We start from the raw sequence: 18,701 nt of genomic DNA, 5'->3' as shown, positions 1-18,701 counted from the left end.
TTCCACGTACAATACGAGACTGGAATAGAAGGGAGAACCGATAGAGGTACTCAGGGTACCCTCCGCCACATACCGTCAGGTGGCTTGCGGAGTACGGATGTAGATGTAGATGTAGATGTAGGAGTATGTGGCTGAGGGACTGCGTCAGCTTTCAGACCACTCTACATACAAAGTGTGCCAAGGTTATCCGATTCCTGATGTCCAGGCGGATCTTCAAGGACTCATCAGAACCTTAGGCCCCCTACAAAACCTTTCACCTGACTCCATCAAACAACTGACCCCACCGACACCTCGCACTCCTACCTTCTACCTACTTCCTAAAATTCACAAACCCAAACATCCCGGCTGCCCCATTGTAGCTGGTTACCAAGCCCCCACAGAACGTATCTCTGCCTACGTAGATCAACACGTTCAACCCATTACATGTAGTCTCCCATCCTTCATCAAAGACACCAACCACTTTCTCGAACGCCTGGAATCCTTACCCAATCTGTTACCTCCGGAAACCATCCTTGTAACCATTGATGCCACTTCCCTATACACAAATATCCCGCACATCCAGGGCCTCGCTGCAATGGAGCACTCCCTTTCACGCCGATCAACTGCCACCCTACCTAAAACCTCTTTCCTCATCACCTTAGCCAGCTTCATCCTGACACACAACTTCTGCACTTTTGAAGACCATACATACCAACAATTAAAGGGAACAGCCGTGGGTACCAGGATGGCCCCCTCATATGCCAACCTATTTATGGGTCGCTTAGAGGAAGCCTTCTTGGTTACCCAAGCCTGCCAACCCAAAGTTTGGTATAGATTTATTGACGACATCTTCATGATCTGGACTCACAGTGCAGAACAACTCCTGAATTTCCTCTCCAACCTCAACTCCTTTGGTTCCATCAGATTCACCTGGTCCTACTCCAAATCCCATGCCACTTTCCTTGACATTGACCTCCATCTGTCCAATGGCCAGCTTCACACATCCGTCCACATCAAACCCACAAACAAGCAACAGTACCTCCTTTATGACAGCTGCCACCCATTCCATATCAAACGGTCCCTTCCCTACAGCCTAGGCCTTCGTGGCAAACGAATCTGCTCCAGTCCTGAATCCCTGAACCATTACACCAACAACCTGAAAACAGCTTTCGCATCCCGCAACTACCCTCCCGACCTGGTACAGAAGCAAATAACCAGAGCCACTTCCTCATCTCCTCAAACCCAGAACCTCTCACAGAAGAACCCTAAAAGTGCCCCACTTGTGACAGGATACTTCCCGGGACTGGATCAGACTCTGAATGTGGCTCTCCAGCAGGGATATGACTTCCTAAAATCCTGCCCCGAAATGAGATCCATCCTTCAAGAAATCCTCCCCACTCCACCAAGTGTGTCTTTTCGCCGTCCACCTAACCTTCTTAACCTTTTGGTTCATCCCTATGAAATCCCCAAACCACCTTCCCTACCCTCTGGCTCCTACCCTTGTAACCGCCCCCAGTGTAAAACCTGTCCTATGCACCCTCCCACCACCTCCTACTCCAGTCCTGTCACCCGGAAGGTGTACATGATCAAAGGCAGAGCCACGTGTGAAAGCATCCACGTGATTTACCAACTGATCTGCCTACACTGTGACACTTTCTATGTGGGAATGACCAGCAACAAACTGTCCATTCGCATGAATGGACACAGGCAGACAGTGTTTGTTGGTAATGAGGATCACCCTGTGGCTAAACATGCCTTGGTGCACGGCCAGCACATCTTGGCACAGTGTTACACCGTCCGGGTTATCTGGATACTTCCCACTAACACAAACCTATCCGAACTCCAGAGACGGGAACTTGCCCTTCAGTATATCCTCTCTTCTCAATATCCGCCAGGCCTCAAACTCCGCTAATTTCAAGTTGCCACTGCTCATACCTCACCTGTCTTTCAACAACTTCTTTGCCTCTGTACCTTCCGCCTCGACTGACATGTCTGCCCGAACTCTTTGCCTTTACAAATGTCTGCTTGTGTCTGTGTATGTGCGGATGGATATGTGTGTGTGTGTGCGCGAGTGTACACCTCTCCTTTTTTCCCCCTAAGGTAAGTCTTTCCGCTCCCGAGACTGGAATGACTCCTTACCCTCTCCCTTAAAACCCACATCCTTTCGTCTTTCCCTCTCCTTCCCTCTTTCCTGAAGAAGCAACCGTCGGTTGCGAAAGCTAGAAATTCTGTGTGTGTGTTTGTGTGTTTTATTTATTGTGTCTGTCTACCGGCGCTTTCCCGCTTGGTAAGTCTTGGAAAATATATATATATATATATATATATATATATGACGATGTAAATAAAACAGAAAGAAACTTCCACATGGGAAAAATATATTAAAAATAAAGATTCCAAGACTTACCAAGCGGGAAAGCGCCGGCAGACAGGCACATGAACAAAGTGTGTGTGTTTGTGTGTTTTGTTCATGTGCCTGTCTGCCGGCGCTTTCCCGCTTGGTAAGTCTTGGAATCTTTATTTTTAATATATATATATATATATATATATATATATATATATATATATATATAAAAAAAACAGAAAGAAACTTCCACATGGGAAAAATATATTAAAAACAAAGATTCCAAGACTTACCAAGCGGGAAAGCGCCGGCAGACAGGCACATGAACAAAACACACAAACACACACACAGAATTACGAGCTTTCGCAACTGGCAGTTGCTTCGTCAGGAAAGAGGGAAGGAGAGGGAAAAATGAAAGGATGTGGGTTTTAAGGGAGAGGGTAAGGAGTCATTCCAATCCCGGGAGCGGAAAGACTTCCCTTAGGGGAAAAAAAGGACAGGTGTACACTCGCACACACACACACACACATATCCATCTGCACATACACAGACACAAGCACAAATATGTCTTTCCGCTCCCGGGATTGGAATGACTCCTTACCCTCTCCCTTAAAACCCACATCCTTTCATTTTTCCCTCTCCTTCCCTCTTTCCTGACGAAGCAACTGCCAGTTGCGAAAGCTCGTAATTCTGTGTGTGTGTTTGTGTGTTTTGTTCATGTGCCTGTCTGCCGGCGCTTTCCCGCTTGGTAAGTCTTGGAATCTTTGTTTTTCCAAGACTTACCAAGCGGGAAAGTACCGGCAGACAGGCACATGAACAAAACACACAAACACACACACACAGAATTGCTAGCTTTCGCAACCGATGGTTGCTTCTTCAGGAAGGAGAGGGAAAGACGAGGGTTTTAAGGGAGAGGGTAAGGAGTCATTCCAATCCCGGGAGCGGAAAGACTTCCCTTAGGGGAAAAAAAGGACAGGTGTACACTCGCACACACACACATATCCATCCGCACATACACAGACACAAGCAGACATATTTAAAGGCAAAGAGTTTCCCTCTCCTTCCTGAAGAAGCAACCATCGGTTGCGAAAGCTAGCAATTCTGTGTGTGTGTTTGTGTGTTTTGTTCATGTGCCTGTCTGCCGGCGCTTTCCCCGCTTGGTAAGTCTTGGAAACCTTGTTTTTAATATATTTTTCCCATGTGGAAGTTTCTTTCTATTTTTTCTATATATATATAATGTGTGTGCGCGCACACTTGAGTCCTTGCATGTGTGCATCTATGCTAAAGTGATAGAAATATGTTTACTGTGAGTGAGTGTAGATTTAATTTCAAAATTATGTATATGCTACTTCTGAATGTTACATAACTGCTTTTTTTCCCCCTCCAGGCTTTAAAGGCAGTAATGGGAAGTTTGGGACCAGATGAACGTCATCGTGTAAAGCTATTTATCTTGCACCTGATCACCCAGAGTGACAGGGGACCTCTGCTGAAGGAACTTGTACTGAATTCTCCAGATCTCTCTGTTTTGTTTGTGAAATCAGAATTAATGAAAGATGATTGTGAGGGAGTAACTATCCCAGAATTACTTCTTAACACCAACTGGCATGTTCCTGTTGCATCACAGAGTAAGTTTACCATAGGTCCGTGTCTTCACAGGGATAATTAAAAATTAATGTAATTGGCTAGAATAGAATTCATATTAACACTTGAATATTGTAATAAGTCTGTTTATTTATTTACATAAAATTCATATTTTAGAGTTTTCCACACATCTCAGACAACCTTTTTTGTGAGATTTATGTATTACATTTCAGCTGTAAAACTGTAAAAACTCCATATGAAGTTAATTTTTTCCACTCACTAAGTTTACCACATATCATTGTACTTTGTATACTTAAAATGTGATTTTTTTAATGTAATTGTTCCCTGCTATATTTTACTTTGCAGACTGTTGCACGGTTTCTCACTAGTATGTCATTTGTTTTTATGTTATGGTGTTTCCTTCTAATCCCATCTGTTACGTATCCCCTGACATGGGTTCGTGGGTGCCTTTTCCAAACTCTCCCCATTTCCTAACCATTGCCAGTCCTTTTCCTTTATCTCTCTTCCTTTCCCTTCAACCCTTCTGCCAGAAGCAGCAGCCTCCGGCATCGTAAGCTTGTACATTTCTTTAACCTTTATATGTGTGTTCTCCTACCATCTCTTGATGAGTAAATTTTCTTATCTACACAGTTATAATATCACAATTCGTAATGTTTCTGTCTTCATGCTTCTCTTGTGACAACATAACAACTTAAATTGGACCCATTACATAAAGAATTTTGTAGAGAAGTCAAACCGAAGAAGTGATTTTTTTGGCAAAACACATAGAAGGTACAAGACATCTGCTAACGAGATTGGCTGCACTGTGCTTGTGTTCCCTCTTCTGGAGTATTGCTGATGGTAGGGAATCCTCACCAGATAGGATTGATGAGGACATCAATAAAGTTCAGAGTAGCGAAGCTTGTTGTGTATTATCATGTAGTAGGAGTGAGAGTGTTGTAAAGGTGATAAACAAGTTGGCTGTGGCAGTCATTGAAACAAAACCATTTTTCATTGTGGCGAGATATTTTCACAAGATTTCAATCACCAACTTTCTCCTCCAAATGCCAAAATATGCTTTTGACTCCTAACCACTAGGGAGAAATGACCATAGTGATGAAATAAGAGAAACCGGACTCTAAAGAAAATATTTGTTTGTTAATTTTTCCCACATGCTACTCAAGAGTGGAACAGTAACTAAATAATGTGATGTGGTTGTGTACCACTGCTACCCAGTATTTGAGTGTGAATTGCAGAGTAATGATATAGATGTGCAAATGGATATTTAGTGCCTTTCTGGAAATGTAATATTTTCTCGAGTCTTAGTCTGTTTCACTACTTCATTTTTTTATTGTTTGGCTTGTGTTATTAAGTCCTGTGAAAAAAATTGGAGTTGCAATTTCCCCCAAAACCCTTACAAATCAGTTCTGTATCAGGTCTGACTTAGTGAATGTATTAATTGATCAGTATGTTGTGACACAGGTCCTGTGCAGAATTCCTGGATAGGGATAATTATCAACTGAAAGCCAATCATTGTGAAATCTTTGTTGTAAAAATGATGAATAATATTGTACTAAATATGGCTACTCCTCAGGCACTATGTTCTGCTTAAAATTAAAGTTGTCAAGTGTGAACCATGGACCTTTCCATTGGTGGGGAGGCTTGCGTGCCTCAGCGATACAGATAGCCGTACCGTCGGTGCATGCAAACATAAGTGGGGGTGGGGGGGGTGTCTGTTGAGTGGCCAGACGAACATGTGGTTCCTGAAGAGAGGGAGCAGCCTTTTCAGTAGTTGCATGGGCAGCAGTCTGGATAATTGACTGATCTGGCTTTGTAACATCAACCGAAACGACCTTGCTGTGCTGGTACTGCGAAACACGCGATCTAGTGTAAACTACAGCCAAAATTTTTCCCAAGGGCATCCAGCTCTGCTGTATGGTTAAATGATGATGTCGTCCTCAGGGGTAAACCTCTCCCTGATGTTATTCAATCTGTATATTAAGCAAACAGTAAAGGAAACAGAAGAAATATTCGGAGTAGGTATTAAAATCCATGGAGAAGAAATAAAAACTTTGAGGTTCGCCGATGACATTGTAATTCTTTCAGAGACAGCAAAGGACTTGGAAGAGCAGTTGAACGGAATGGACAGTGTCTTGAAAGGAGGATATAAGATGAACATCAACAAAAGCAAAACTAGGATAATGGAATGTTGTCGAATTAAGTCGGGTGATGCTGCGGGAATTAGATTAGGACATGAGGCACATAAAGTAGCAAAGGAGTTTTGCTATTTGGGGAGCGAAATAACTGATGATGGTCGAAGTAGAGAGAATATAAAATGTAGACTGGCAATGACAAGAAATGCATTTCTAAAGAAGACAAATTTGTTAATATCAAGTATGGATTTAAGTGATAGGAAGTCCTTTTTGAAAGTATTTGTATGGAGTGAAGCCATGTATGGAAGTGAAACATGTACGATAAATAGTTTAGACAAAAAGAGAATAGAAGCATTTGAAATGTGGTGCTGAAGATTAGTTGGGTGGATGACATAAGTAATGAGGTGGTACTGAACAGAACTGGGGAGAAGAGAAATTTGTGGTATAACCTGACTAGAAGAGGGATCGGCTGGTAGGACAAATTGTGAGGCATCAGGGGATCACCAATTTAGTACTGGAGGGAAGTGTGGAGGGTTAAAATTGTAGAGGGACACCAACAGATGAATACAGTAAGCAGATTCAGAAGGATTTAGGTTGCAGTAATTACTTGAAGATGAAGATGCTTGCACACTATAGAGTAGCATAGAGAGCTGCATCAAACCAGTCTTAGGACTGAAGACCACCACAACAACAAGTGTGCTTCAAAACTTCAAAAGCAAATATTGGAGTTTATTTAGTATAAAAACTAGCAATAAATTAGGTGATAATCATAAAATTCATACGTTGAAACTGAAGAATATGGAACAAGAACACACATCTTGGCCTGTTTCAGAAGAAACTGCTCTTGTAACCCAAAGCATAGACTGTGTTAAACAAGAGGATGAAATATATAGGCAAAAAACTGTGTTTTTGAGCTTAAGAACTACAATATTTCATCATGAATACACTGTCAAGACAATTAAAATGAAGAGTGTCGGTTTGTAAGACACAATTAAATAATGTGGTTACCAGTTGCTAAAGCCAGGCCAGTTGGAGGAGATGATTCAGACTTTTGAAGATAATGCTTTGGAGCTATAATTTCGGGACTAGGTGGCTGTTCAGACAAGTTTAGAAACAATTATAGAACTAGAGAAAGGAAGAACAGATTTGCTAAGCAGGAAAACCACTGATAACTGTGTGTATCCAGTTGATCAAGAGGTGTTTCTCCTTTCTTATGTGTCATATTGTAGCAACTGGAATTTTGATCACTTGCTCGTAATGGAGTGTTACAATGATGATGTCTATTGTCACAATTGCTAAAGGATTATAACCTCTGCAGCAACAACAGTCTCAGTGGGGAGAAAGTTAAAGGAGAAGAAGACATCTTCATAAACAACTAATACCACTCCTTCTGTCTCTCTGGCAGGACCATTTTACAAGATGTTGGTTTGTGTGCATCATAGGGCTACTATATTGTCGTTGATGAAACTATACAACGTACCTGACTTCTTTGATTTTCTGAGTTTCTGTCAGTCGATATACCTTCAGTTATTGTGGGAATGGCAACTTTTCCATTCTTTTCAGTGAAATGAACGTGAGAGAAGACACTATAAAACAAACAAGGTGAAAATGGGTGTAAACTAATTGTTACTGCAAAAGAATCTAATACCATGTACCGTATTTACTCGAATCTAAGCTGCACTCAAATCTAAGCCGCACCTGAAAAATGAGACTCGAAATCAAGGAAAAAAAAGTTTCTCGAATCTAAGCCGCATCTGAAATTAGAGACTCGAAATTCAAGGGGAGAGGAAAGTTTTAGGCCGCACCTCCAAACCGAAACGAATATGGTCCATTGTAATATGACACACAATTTAGGTCGAATGAATGACGATACAGCTATAGTAATTTGGTTCAAGTCGTAAGCTTAGCAGTTAAACTTTACCAGGTACTTTAAGGAACTTTCTACTTTGCGTCAGGCGCTACGTTCGTATTTATATGGATACCCTTCCTTTTTCACATGCTTCGTCTGGTTTGAATTGGTTGCTTATTTTTCTTTGATCTGATAAGTGCCGTTCTCTTTGTTATAGTTGTTAACGTCACTTAAAGCTGAAAATGCATTACTGTACTGTGTCATGCATTGTTTGTCGCATTCTGATAATGAGTGTTTACGGCCTGTCGCCGCTCGCAGCATGGCTTGCTTTTGCGCACGCTACAGCCGCTTACAATAAAAACGAGAGAGAGAGAGAGAGAGAGAGAGAGAGAGAGGGGGGGGGGGGAGATTCGTTTCATTAGGGGAACAACGGCAAGAGACTGCTATTTGTTGTTACTTACACTGCTGCCTTCTTTGATGATGATTAACAAGAACCAAATAATAGACTGTGTATGATAGATGATGTTCTGAACGAGAGTTTAGTGAAACATTTTCACCGTTTGAAAATCTTTGCAGACGCCTCTTTAGTACATCACATTGTGCACAGAAATTAAGAGTCATCTTACATTTAAAATCTAGTCAATTGATGTGCTTCTTTTCTGACTGTGTCACTATTAGGCATAAGAATAATACGAGTTTCATGACATGATATGTATATTCTTTCACATTTGCTGTTGTCTCACTCTAGTTTCGTACTTTATTAGGCAGACAGGATTTAAATGAGATAGCAGCAAACACGAAAGAATACGTGGCAAAATTATTCTTATGGTGAAGAGAATACTGCATGTGATTCACAATTCACGGAAGTTCCTATTAGTAACCATCTCTTCTCACAGGTAGGAAAAAATTCAGGACGTAGAGTTGGCCATATTGACAAACATCCCAAACAGCCTTGCCAGTCGGATTTTCGTAGTAGATTGAAATGCTGCTACATACGAAGATGAACAATACGGAATTTGTATTTATTTCGTTGGATAATGTATGAAAATGCAGTGGTCGAAACTCGGGGTGGAGAAAAAAAGCTCGTCTTCCACTTTTTTTTTATTTTTTTAAATTTATTTACTGACGCAGAGATTTGTGGCTGTAAAGCGTGCCTTTGTAGCGCTACATATATTCGACGCAGAAGTTAGTTGTGGTGGCACCTACCAATATTTTTCAGTATTTACGCTTACTTTGCACTCAATTCTAAGCCACAGCCGGTTTTTTGGATTATAAAAACCGGAAAAAAAAGTGTGGCTTAGATTCGAGTAAATACGGTAATTGGAATGATGGAAGCTGCAAGAAACTGCTTAAGGACAATGCTGTTTGCAGTAGGATGATTGCAAGGCCAGAAGACTGTAGTAAACTGCAGGAAGACCTGAAGAGAATTGAAGATTGGTGTAGCGGCGGGCAGCTGCCAATCACTGTCACAAATCTCCACTTTCATACACAACTTTAAAGTGTGAAGCAGTTTTTTCTCAGCAAAAAGAATGTCTTGTGAATCACTGTCCATTTTTATCAACTGAAACCTTGATTCAAGAACTGCATACCAATGTGGAGAGATATGTAACAAGCAATAACAGTGTGCTTTCGCTGCACAATTGACCCAGGTCAGTTGCGTGGTATTGCTTGTTCAATGATAATATATTTCTTTTATCTGCGCCCCCCTTCCCACCCTCACTGAATCAGCCGACCAAGAGGGTTCCACTAACCTAATTGTGCAACTCCCCCACCCTTTCCATTTTAATGCTCCTCGAGCTGTAGAGCTCTGCTACCGTGTAGCACATAGCACTGATAGTGACGTGTTGAGAGCCTGTTGTTGGCAGAGGACTTCTCGCTCCTGCCTGAGCTTAGGCCAGAGTGTACACCTTAACACAGCCACAAGGTTGGTCTGTACCATCAGTATTTCGTTATGCTCTCCGTCCTGTGCACACAGTGCTTAGTGGGAAGTGCTCCGTGCGATGCACTGAAGTACCCACACAAAGCCGTGGCGCAGTGGCTCAAAGACTGGCACGGCAAGCCAAACTGGGCACTGCACAACCTCAGGGTCATGTTTGAACATAAGAGACAGCATGTAGGAATGGGTGGATCACATCACTGGTATGATCCATTTTGCTGCTGATTCATCCCTGCCAAAGTCTTCAGGAAAATTTAGAAGGCAGCTTGCCCTCTGCTGGAGCAAAGAGTATGGCTCTGCAACCAGAGAAGAGTGTCAGGCACTGTGTAGGTTCAAGTGGAGATCATCAAATGACTGCAGCATTTTCCCACTTAGGTTGTATTTATTTATATTTATTCTGCATTTCTCAACTAGTTTCAGCTTTTAGAGCCATTATCAAATGTTTAGCTGAATAAAGAAAACACGCTACATAACTGTCAAAAAGTGGGAACACAGTTAAAAATCCAAAACTAGTTTTGGGATAAAGAAATAGTCAAAATAATTACATCCTCGGTGGAAAAATGCTGCCAACATTTAATACATTTTTAAAAATTGAGAGGCCTTCAGTTTTTTGGGTGCTGAGAGCAAAATACCGTCATATTACAAAAGATAACAAGACGAAATCATGGTAGGAAATGCAGAACTCATAAGCCATTACATCACCTCTTCAATTGTGTGATAGACTTTAAGAGGATCGTAGGAAAGATGCCCACTACTCTACAATGGCATTCTGCAGACCGACTAAGGAGACAACAAAGAGATTGTGACAGATCATTCGGTTCACATACCGTATTTACTCAAATCTCAGCCGCACTTTTTTTCCAGTTTTTGTAATCCAAAAAACCGCCTGCGGCTTGGAATTGAGTACAAAGTAAGTGGAAGTTCTGAAAAATGTTGGTTGGTGCCGCCACAACTAACTTCTGCCATCGAATATATGTAGCGCTACACAGGCTTGTTTTGCAGGCGCAAAGATAAATACTGGCGCCAAAACCTCTGCGTCAGTAAAATAATTGAAAATGGACAAGCTTTTTTTCTCCGCCCCGAGTTTCGAACACTGCATTTTCATACATTATCCAACGAAGTAAATACAAATTCCGTATTGTTCATCTTTGAATGTAGCAGCATTTCAGTGTATTACGAAAATCCGACTGGCAAGACTGTTTGGGGTTTTTATCAATATGGCCAACTCTACATCCTGAATTTTTTCTTACCTGTGAGAAGAGATGGTTGCTAATAGGAACTTTTATGAAATGTGAATCACATGCAGTATTCTCTTCACCATAATAATAATAATATGAATATAAACATTTTGCCATGTATTCTTTCGTGTCTGCTGCCATCTCATTTAAATCCTGCCTGCCTAATAAACTACGAAACTAGAGTGAGACAACCGCAAACGTGGAAGAATATACATATCATGTCATGTTATATTTGTATCATTCTTATGCCTAATAGTGATACAGTCAGAAATGAAGCACAGCAATTGACTAGATTTTTAAATCTAAGATGACTCTAGTTTCTGTGCAGAGTGTAACGTACTAAAGAGGCGTCTGCAAAGATTTTCAAACGGAGATAAATTTTTGCTAAACTCTCGTTCAGAACATCTTCTCATACGCAGTCTATTATTTGGTTCTTGTTGGTCATTATCAAAGAAATCAGCAGTGTAAATTACTGCAAATAGCAGTCTCTTGCCTTTGTTTCGCTAATGAGACACATCCTCTCTTCCCCCCCCCCCCCCTCCCCCAAGCTACCCCCCCCCCCCGCCCCCCCCCCCCCCCCAATTGTAAGCGGCAGTAGCGCTTACAAAAGCAAGCCATGCCGCGAGCGGCGACAAGCTGTAGACACTCACTATACAGTAACGCATTTTCAGCTTAGAGTGACGTAAACACCTATAACAAAGAGAACGCCACTTATCAGATCAAAGAAAAATAAGCAACCAATTCAAACCAGACGAAGCATGTGAAAAAGGAAGGGTATCCATATAAATACGGACGGAGCACCTGACGTATAGCACTGGGTACCTGGTAAAGCTTCAGTGCTAAGCTTACGACTCGAACCAAACTACTGAAGCTGTATCGCCATTCATTCGACCTAAATTGTGTCTCATATTAAAATGGACCAGCTTTGTTTCGATTTGGAGGTGCGGCCTAAAACTTTTCTCTCCCCTTGAATTACGAGTCTCAGATTTCAGGTGCGGCTTACATTTGGGAATTTTTTTTTCCTTGACTTCGAGTCTCATTTTTCAGGTGCGGCTTAGATTCGAGTGCGGCTTAGATTCGAGTGCGGCTTAGATTCGAGTAAATACGGTAGCCACTACTGCTAGCCAGGACCGAGCTTTCTGTCAACATGAAGCAATTACTGTGAACTTTCCGTTTGGGTGCTATCTTGCACTGACTATAATTTGTGGCTTGAATGTGAGTTCTTCAGTATGTGTCCTGTGATTCTGTACTGTATGGACTCACTTTGTAATTGCAGTTGTTTACGTGAATAAATAAGTATTTATCCTTGAATTGATATTTGCATGTTATTCCAACCTAAAGTCACACTAAGGATCTACATTGGTAACTGCAACAGTGGTAAATTCAAGCCGATCCAGATACTATGCATCAACAGTCCAGTGTGCAAACATAGTGCGTTGCAATTCATGAATTATGCAAGTGAGTGCAGTGTTGAAATTTAGAGTGCATCGCAACTGACTCTCGGACAACCCAAATTCTTCAAAAATGACTGTCATACTTGGCAGTACAGTGCACTGACAATTGCCAGAAATGCCAAACAATGGTGTTTTATGAACGACTTGTTTTGTGACTTCGTCACCACACATGTCTCGCAAGGGGCACATGCCGAACCACATGCATCCACCTGATCAGAAGTTCTGCACCGCATGAGCTACTTCCAATCCAATGTTGGTGCAGTCTTCGCTACCAGTCACACCATGTAAGAAAATGGAACAGTTGTCTACATTACGTCTACCAACACTTCTGTGGAAACTGCCACCTTTTCATACCAACCAACCCACCGTTTGGTTCATGACATATGATGTTGGCAGTGACAGTACAAAATTTTTCGTACTGCTCTGTCATTTAGGTGAACACATGGACATGATAAGTGACATTATTCTCGCACAACCAGCAGACAACAAATATTCTATGGTGGGATCGGCTCTTCTCCGGTGCCTCTCCTGGAAGCATGAAGATCAGCTACAATAAGTTGACTGATGGTATCCTATTCAAGTTACCCTTCTGCTATGCCTATCTAGATGACTTCTCAATTTTTTCCAGGATATGGACATCTATATCTCTCACCTAAAACAAGATTTTGACTCACTTGTTGCAGGCAGTGCTGTAATTAATGAAGAAAAAGGCCATCTCTGACAACCTGAAGTTTTTTCTTCCAGTCATATTATCAACACTGTAGGTGTCCACCCTGCACCACAAAAAACGGAACTCATTTACCAGTTGCCACCTCCATTAAACTGTCAGAAAGTACGTCTGTTTCTACTGTCACAACCTCCCGCAGGCATCCACCATTCAGCTCCCACTCACAGAGGCCCTCAAAGGAAAGAACAATAACAATAAATGGAGGCTAATTTGTACCATGAACAAGCAGCAGGACTTCAACCATGTTACAGTACATCTCACTCAAGCAATGACTTCGGCACATCTGCTTTCCCATGCTCAGCTAAGTATAACATCAGATGGGAGTGACTTTGCAATTGGTGCCATCATCAAGAAGGAAGTGGGAAGTGTACAGTAACCAATTCTTGTTGTGTAAACTAATTTTATCACAGAGCAAATGGTCCACATATGACCACGAACTCCTAGTGGTCTATGAAGCATGCCATCAGTTGAGGTACAATGTGGAAAGCAGGCCACTAGTCATTTACGCAGATCACCAACTGTTAGCAGACTCAGTCTGAAATCCATTGTAAGACTGGTCCCTCAAAAGATCCCACCTAGATTACATTGCGCAATTTATGACTTGCACACATTACTTGAAAGGCACAAACAGTGTAACTGCAGTTTATTTCTCATGGATCAATTCTATTCCCCTACGAATTGAGTAATAATTTCACAAAGTCACAACTACAAGACAAACAGTTCCAAGAACTCAGTGATACCATTATTAACCTCAAACTCAAACATTGTCTGGTACCGGGTACAACAATCTGGTACCGGGTACAGCAAGACTGATCTTGTGTGATGTGTTACAAAACTGAACTCATCCCCTTGTACCTCATCTGTTTCAGAAGATCAACTTTGATCTGTTGCACAGTTTGTTGCATTCCAGCATTCAACCGGAAACCTGTCTCGTTACAGGTCATTTCATATTACCGAATGTCAAAAAAGACTTCAAGGAATGAGCATGCATGGGCTTATCATGTCAAAAATGCAAAGTTGAATACCACAGGTAACCACCTTTTGGACAGTTCACAATACCTAAAGATCAGTTTCAACATATGCACCCTGACCTGGTGGGACCTGTCTCTGAGTACGAGAGCTATCAATACATTCTTTTAATCATAAAGTGCATAACGTAGTGGTTAGAAGCTGTTCCGCTCTGGAACATGTCAGCATATTCAACAGCCGGAGGACTCATATGCACTTGGATTTCCATACAGGTGCCCAGTGTCTGTAATCATTGATAAAAGTTGACAATTTGAATTTACTCTTTTCAGTGACCCAAGCAACCTCTGCAGCATTTATTGTTATCAAACACCTGTTTATCATCCACAAAGCAATGGTCTTGTGAAATGATGGCACTGCACGCTAAAAGCTCACCTTAGGTGCCTTGGCAGCCTCTGGGTAGAAGCTTTACTGTGGGTGCTATTGAGTACGGGGTTGCTGAAGTCCTTTATGGCAAGCCATTTGCTCTCCTCACTGACTTAATGCTACAGGTGCCACCATCAGAAACCACTGAAATTCTTGCCCTCATCATCTGTGTTAAACAACACACCACACAGCTCAAGATACCGCCTTCATAGCCTCACATCTCACCAGAAGTCTTCATTCATAAGGCACGTGTGGACTGCAATCACATTGTGCTCTGTGTTGGTACTATTCAGCCTACCTTACATCCCTGGTACATGGGCCTGCACGAAGTACTAAAATGTGGCGCATACAAATTCAAAATACCACTGAGAGGTACACCCAGTACAGTATCTGCTTAAAACCTGTGTAGCCTTTCCAGGACAAGTCATCCACGGACGATACACCAACTTCTACTGCTGAAACTGTTGACTCCTGTGAACAGCCAAATGATGTGGACATGACGGCCGTCAAATAATGGCGTCCTAACAGTCACCTCTCCCAGGACACTGTGCCTTTCCTTCGCCATAACTGGGGACCACAAAAACCTACAGACTGCAGGCTGACCGTGCTGGACCACCTCCAATGACTGGCATCCTCAACCAGTCCCGCTAAGCTGGACTCAATGCCTACCCGCACACCTTCAAGCTATCACTTCTATGCAATGCAATAGGAGTCATCCCCACGTATAGCCATTTATCACCAACATCACCCTGACTGACGTTGACAACACCTTACCCACCTCCACACTGCCGTATGGGTGTCAATTGGATACACCACGTTCCAATCACAATAATAACCATCCCCCTGTGCTCTGCAATCGGGGGAAGGGAGGTCATCTTTGGGGACATCTCATTGTGCAATAACCCCCACTGACTATCAGTCGTGGCTCATGACAGATGATCTCTGGTATTCGTGTGTTGTTCTTTTTGCCCTGTGCATATTATACAGAGCATTTTGTAACCACAGTCATGTATACAAATAAATAAGCATTTATCCTTGTCGTGTTGTGTTGTAATCATCACAACCTCAACCAGCACTATGGATCTACAGGTGCTTTTGATTTTAGTTCTACCAACAATGAAATTTAGAACCAGGGTTTTTCAGTATTGGAGCTCTAGTCAGCATGGCTTCCACCATGTGGTATGTTACCAGGTTATAGCAGCATCCATTGCAGCATGTGAAGCAATTCTATTTAATTTCATTTACGATACAGGACTTGTGAAAATAAGTTGTTTTAATTCCTCTTCTCAAATATGGGAAAAATCATATGTGCTCAAGTAGTTGTCATAGTGTTGTCATTATCAGCTGTATGGGAAGGGCCTTTGAGCAGGTAATGAACAGCCATCTCATCTAGAATCCAGGCATCTCTTTAGTCCTTTAGTCATGTGCAGTTTATTTTCATGAGATCATTTTTGCTTGCACTATAAAGGTGGAGCGCATCATCTATAATATCATTGACAGGATGTATTGCAGATCTTCCAGTACAAAGCCAGGTGGAGAGTCTGAATCAGAGGTTCCTACAGTTCTGTGACTACATAGGTTGCAGATTCCATGACTTGTGCCATAGGGTGGTGGGGTTTAACATTCCGGGTGCTATGCGGGTCAGGGTTCATTATACATGGCCACACAAGTAGTGGGTCCAGCGTGAAGTGGACTGGCTGGTTTTCTAGGTTATAGAGTCTCAGGAAAGGTCTTTGGTACCTGAGGGTGCACGGTAAACAAAGGACAAGAGTAGACCTGAGTATATTTAGTGTTATACTTGTAAATTGTTGTAGTTTTGTTAGTAAAGAATAAGAGCTCCAAGCACTAGTAGAAAGCTATGAAGCTCAAATCTTTATAGGTACTGAAAGCTGGTTAAATATGGAGATAGTCAACTGAAATTTTTACCATGGACCTAAGCATGTTCAGAAAGGAAAGATTAAATACAGTTGGTGGTGGAGTGTTTATTGCTGTCAGAAGTAATTTACCATGTAATGTAATTGATGTAGAGGGTTCTTGTGAGTTAGTATTGGCAGTGGTTATACTTGACAACCAGAATAAGTTAATAATTGATTCTTTTTACCGACCTCCTGATTCGGATGATTCACTTGCTGAAAGATTTGAAGAAAACTTGAGTTCTGTTTCAAATAGGTACCTCACTCGTGCAGTTACAGTTGGTGATGACTTCAATCTGCCCTCAGTAAATTGTCAAAAGTGCATGTTTAAATTCAATGGCAGGCATAAAAAATTATTTAAAATTGTTCTAAATGATTTCTCTGCTAATCGTTTTGAGCAGTTTAATGGTTGCGAAAATGTGCTTGACCTATTAGCAACAAATAATCCTGAGCAAGTAGGGAGCATCATGACAGATACAGGGATGAGTGACAAACTAACCATGTAAACATAGACCAGATGTGGCGTGATTTCGACAAAAGGTTTCAATGGCAATAGAGAGATTCATACCAGATGTATTAATAAAAGTTTTTTGTTATGGGAAACTGCAGCTTAAGTAATCCATGTTTAAGAAATAAATCCTCCAGCTGTATATGAACTTTTACTTACAGGAGCATGACTGGTTTTGTGACATCATATCACATCTTCAGGTGAATATCTACAAGATAGGAATCATACATTTGACGTTATGAGAGAGAAAATCTCTTTTTCTCTTTCAGTACTTCCTCATTCGTTACACAGTATCCCTGTTTAATCATTAGTCTTCATTTACAGCACCATATTTCAAAAGTTTCTAGACTCTTCTTGTCTGAACTGCTTATGAACCATGTTTCATTTCTGTGCAAGGTTACAGTCCAGACAGATATCTTCAAAAAAGACTTCCTAAAACTTAATTTGATGTTAGATGTTAACAATTTCCTGTTTTTTAGAAATGCATTTCTTGCTGTTGTCAGCACACCTTTTATACCCACTCTACTTTGACCATATATGCTATTTTACTGCCCAAGTGGCAAAACACATCTACTATGATTAGTTTAACATTTCCTAATCTAATTCCCTCAGCATCACCTGATTTAATTCTATTATTCTAAATTGCTTTTGTTTTACTTTTGTCAATGTTCATCTTATAGTCCCTTTTTGAGACGTTGTGCATTCTGTCCAAGTCTTTTGCAGCTCTGACAGAATTACAATGTCATCGGAAAACCTCAGAGTGTTTACATCATCTCCCCGAATTCTAAATTCTCTTTCTAAATGTCTCCTTGATTTCCTTCACACCTTGTTCAGTTGACTGATTGAATAGCATTGGGGATTGGCTACAACTGTGTCTCACTCTCCTCTCCGCTACTACTTCTTTATTATTTCCTTTGACTCCTATAGTGGCAGTCTGGTGTCCGTAAAAGTTATATACAACCTTTTGCTCCTTGTATTCTATCTCTGCTACCATCAGAATTTGAAAGAGAGTAGTCCAGTCAACATTGTCAAAAGCTCTCTCTGAAACTACAAAAGCTATAAACTTATGTTTGCCTTTCTTCAACTTATCTTCTAGGATGAGTTTTAGGACCAGTGTTGTCTTGCTTGTTCCTACATTTCTTTAGACACCAGAGTGATCTTTCTCAAGGGTTGGAGTATTATCATACATAAATCCAAATTAAAAGAGAGTTCCCATTCCATACGTACATTGCAACTTCTGTTTCAGTCAGGCTGCATTTTTCTTTTAAGCATCTAGCAACTATACTGCCCCTTTTGATTATTCGCCAGAACGTACTGTGTTCTATTGGCAACAAATTCTTTGGGCCAGTTGCTTACCTGAGAAATTATATCATGTCTTAGTTACTAGTTGACAATGTGGTAGTCTGCCAAACACTTTTCAGAAATCTGGGATTGACACACTATTTGTAAGGTGTTGTCCATGATAAAAAGTGCATTATTGTACATAGAGGGTTTCTCAAGAAATGCCATTATGTGCAAATTTGACATATCCTGTAGAATTCTGCACCAATTTGATGTTATGTGTATCCATTATTTTGCCCTTATATAAATAGGAATGACGTGTGATCTTTTACTACCAAGTGGAGCTGTT

The 18,701-nt window shown here is 41.3% G+C and overlaps 1 protein-coding gene across 8 annotated transcripts in view; it reads left to right on the top strand.

The window, feature by feature from the left end:
* Nucleotides 1-18,701, top strand: part of LOC126278383 (integrator complex subunit 8) — a 169,040-nt gene that overhangs the window by 85,269 nt on the left and 65,070 nt on the right. For 4 of the 8 annotated variants that reach the window (XM_049978469.1, XM_049978468.1, XM_049978467.1 and 1 more), the window contains one exon: nucleotides 3,708-3,945. In XM_049978469.1, coding sequence (XP_049834426.1) covers nucleotides 3,708-3,945 — 238 coding nt within the window. Of the gene's footprint in view, nucleotides 1-3,707; nucleotides 3,961-18,701 lie in introns of all 8 variants that reach the window. The other 4 variants (XM_049978466.1, XM_049978463.1, XM_049978464.1 and 1 more) reach the window with 1 other exon arrangement.

The sequence above is a fragment of the Schistocerca gregaria genome, chromosome 6, assembly GCF_023897955.1.
Source record: "Schistocerca gregaria isolate iqSchGreg1 chromosome 6, iqSchGreg1.2, whole genome shotgun sequence".
Lineage (NCBI taxonomy): Eukaryota > Metazoa > Arthropoda > Insecta > Orthoptera > Acrididae > Schistocerca > Schistocerca gregaria.
This window is presented reverse-complemented; position numbering and strand designations above follow the sequence as displayed.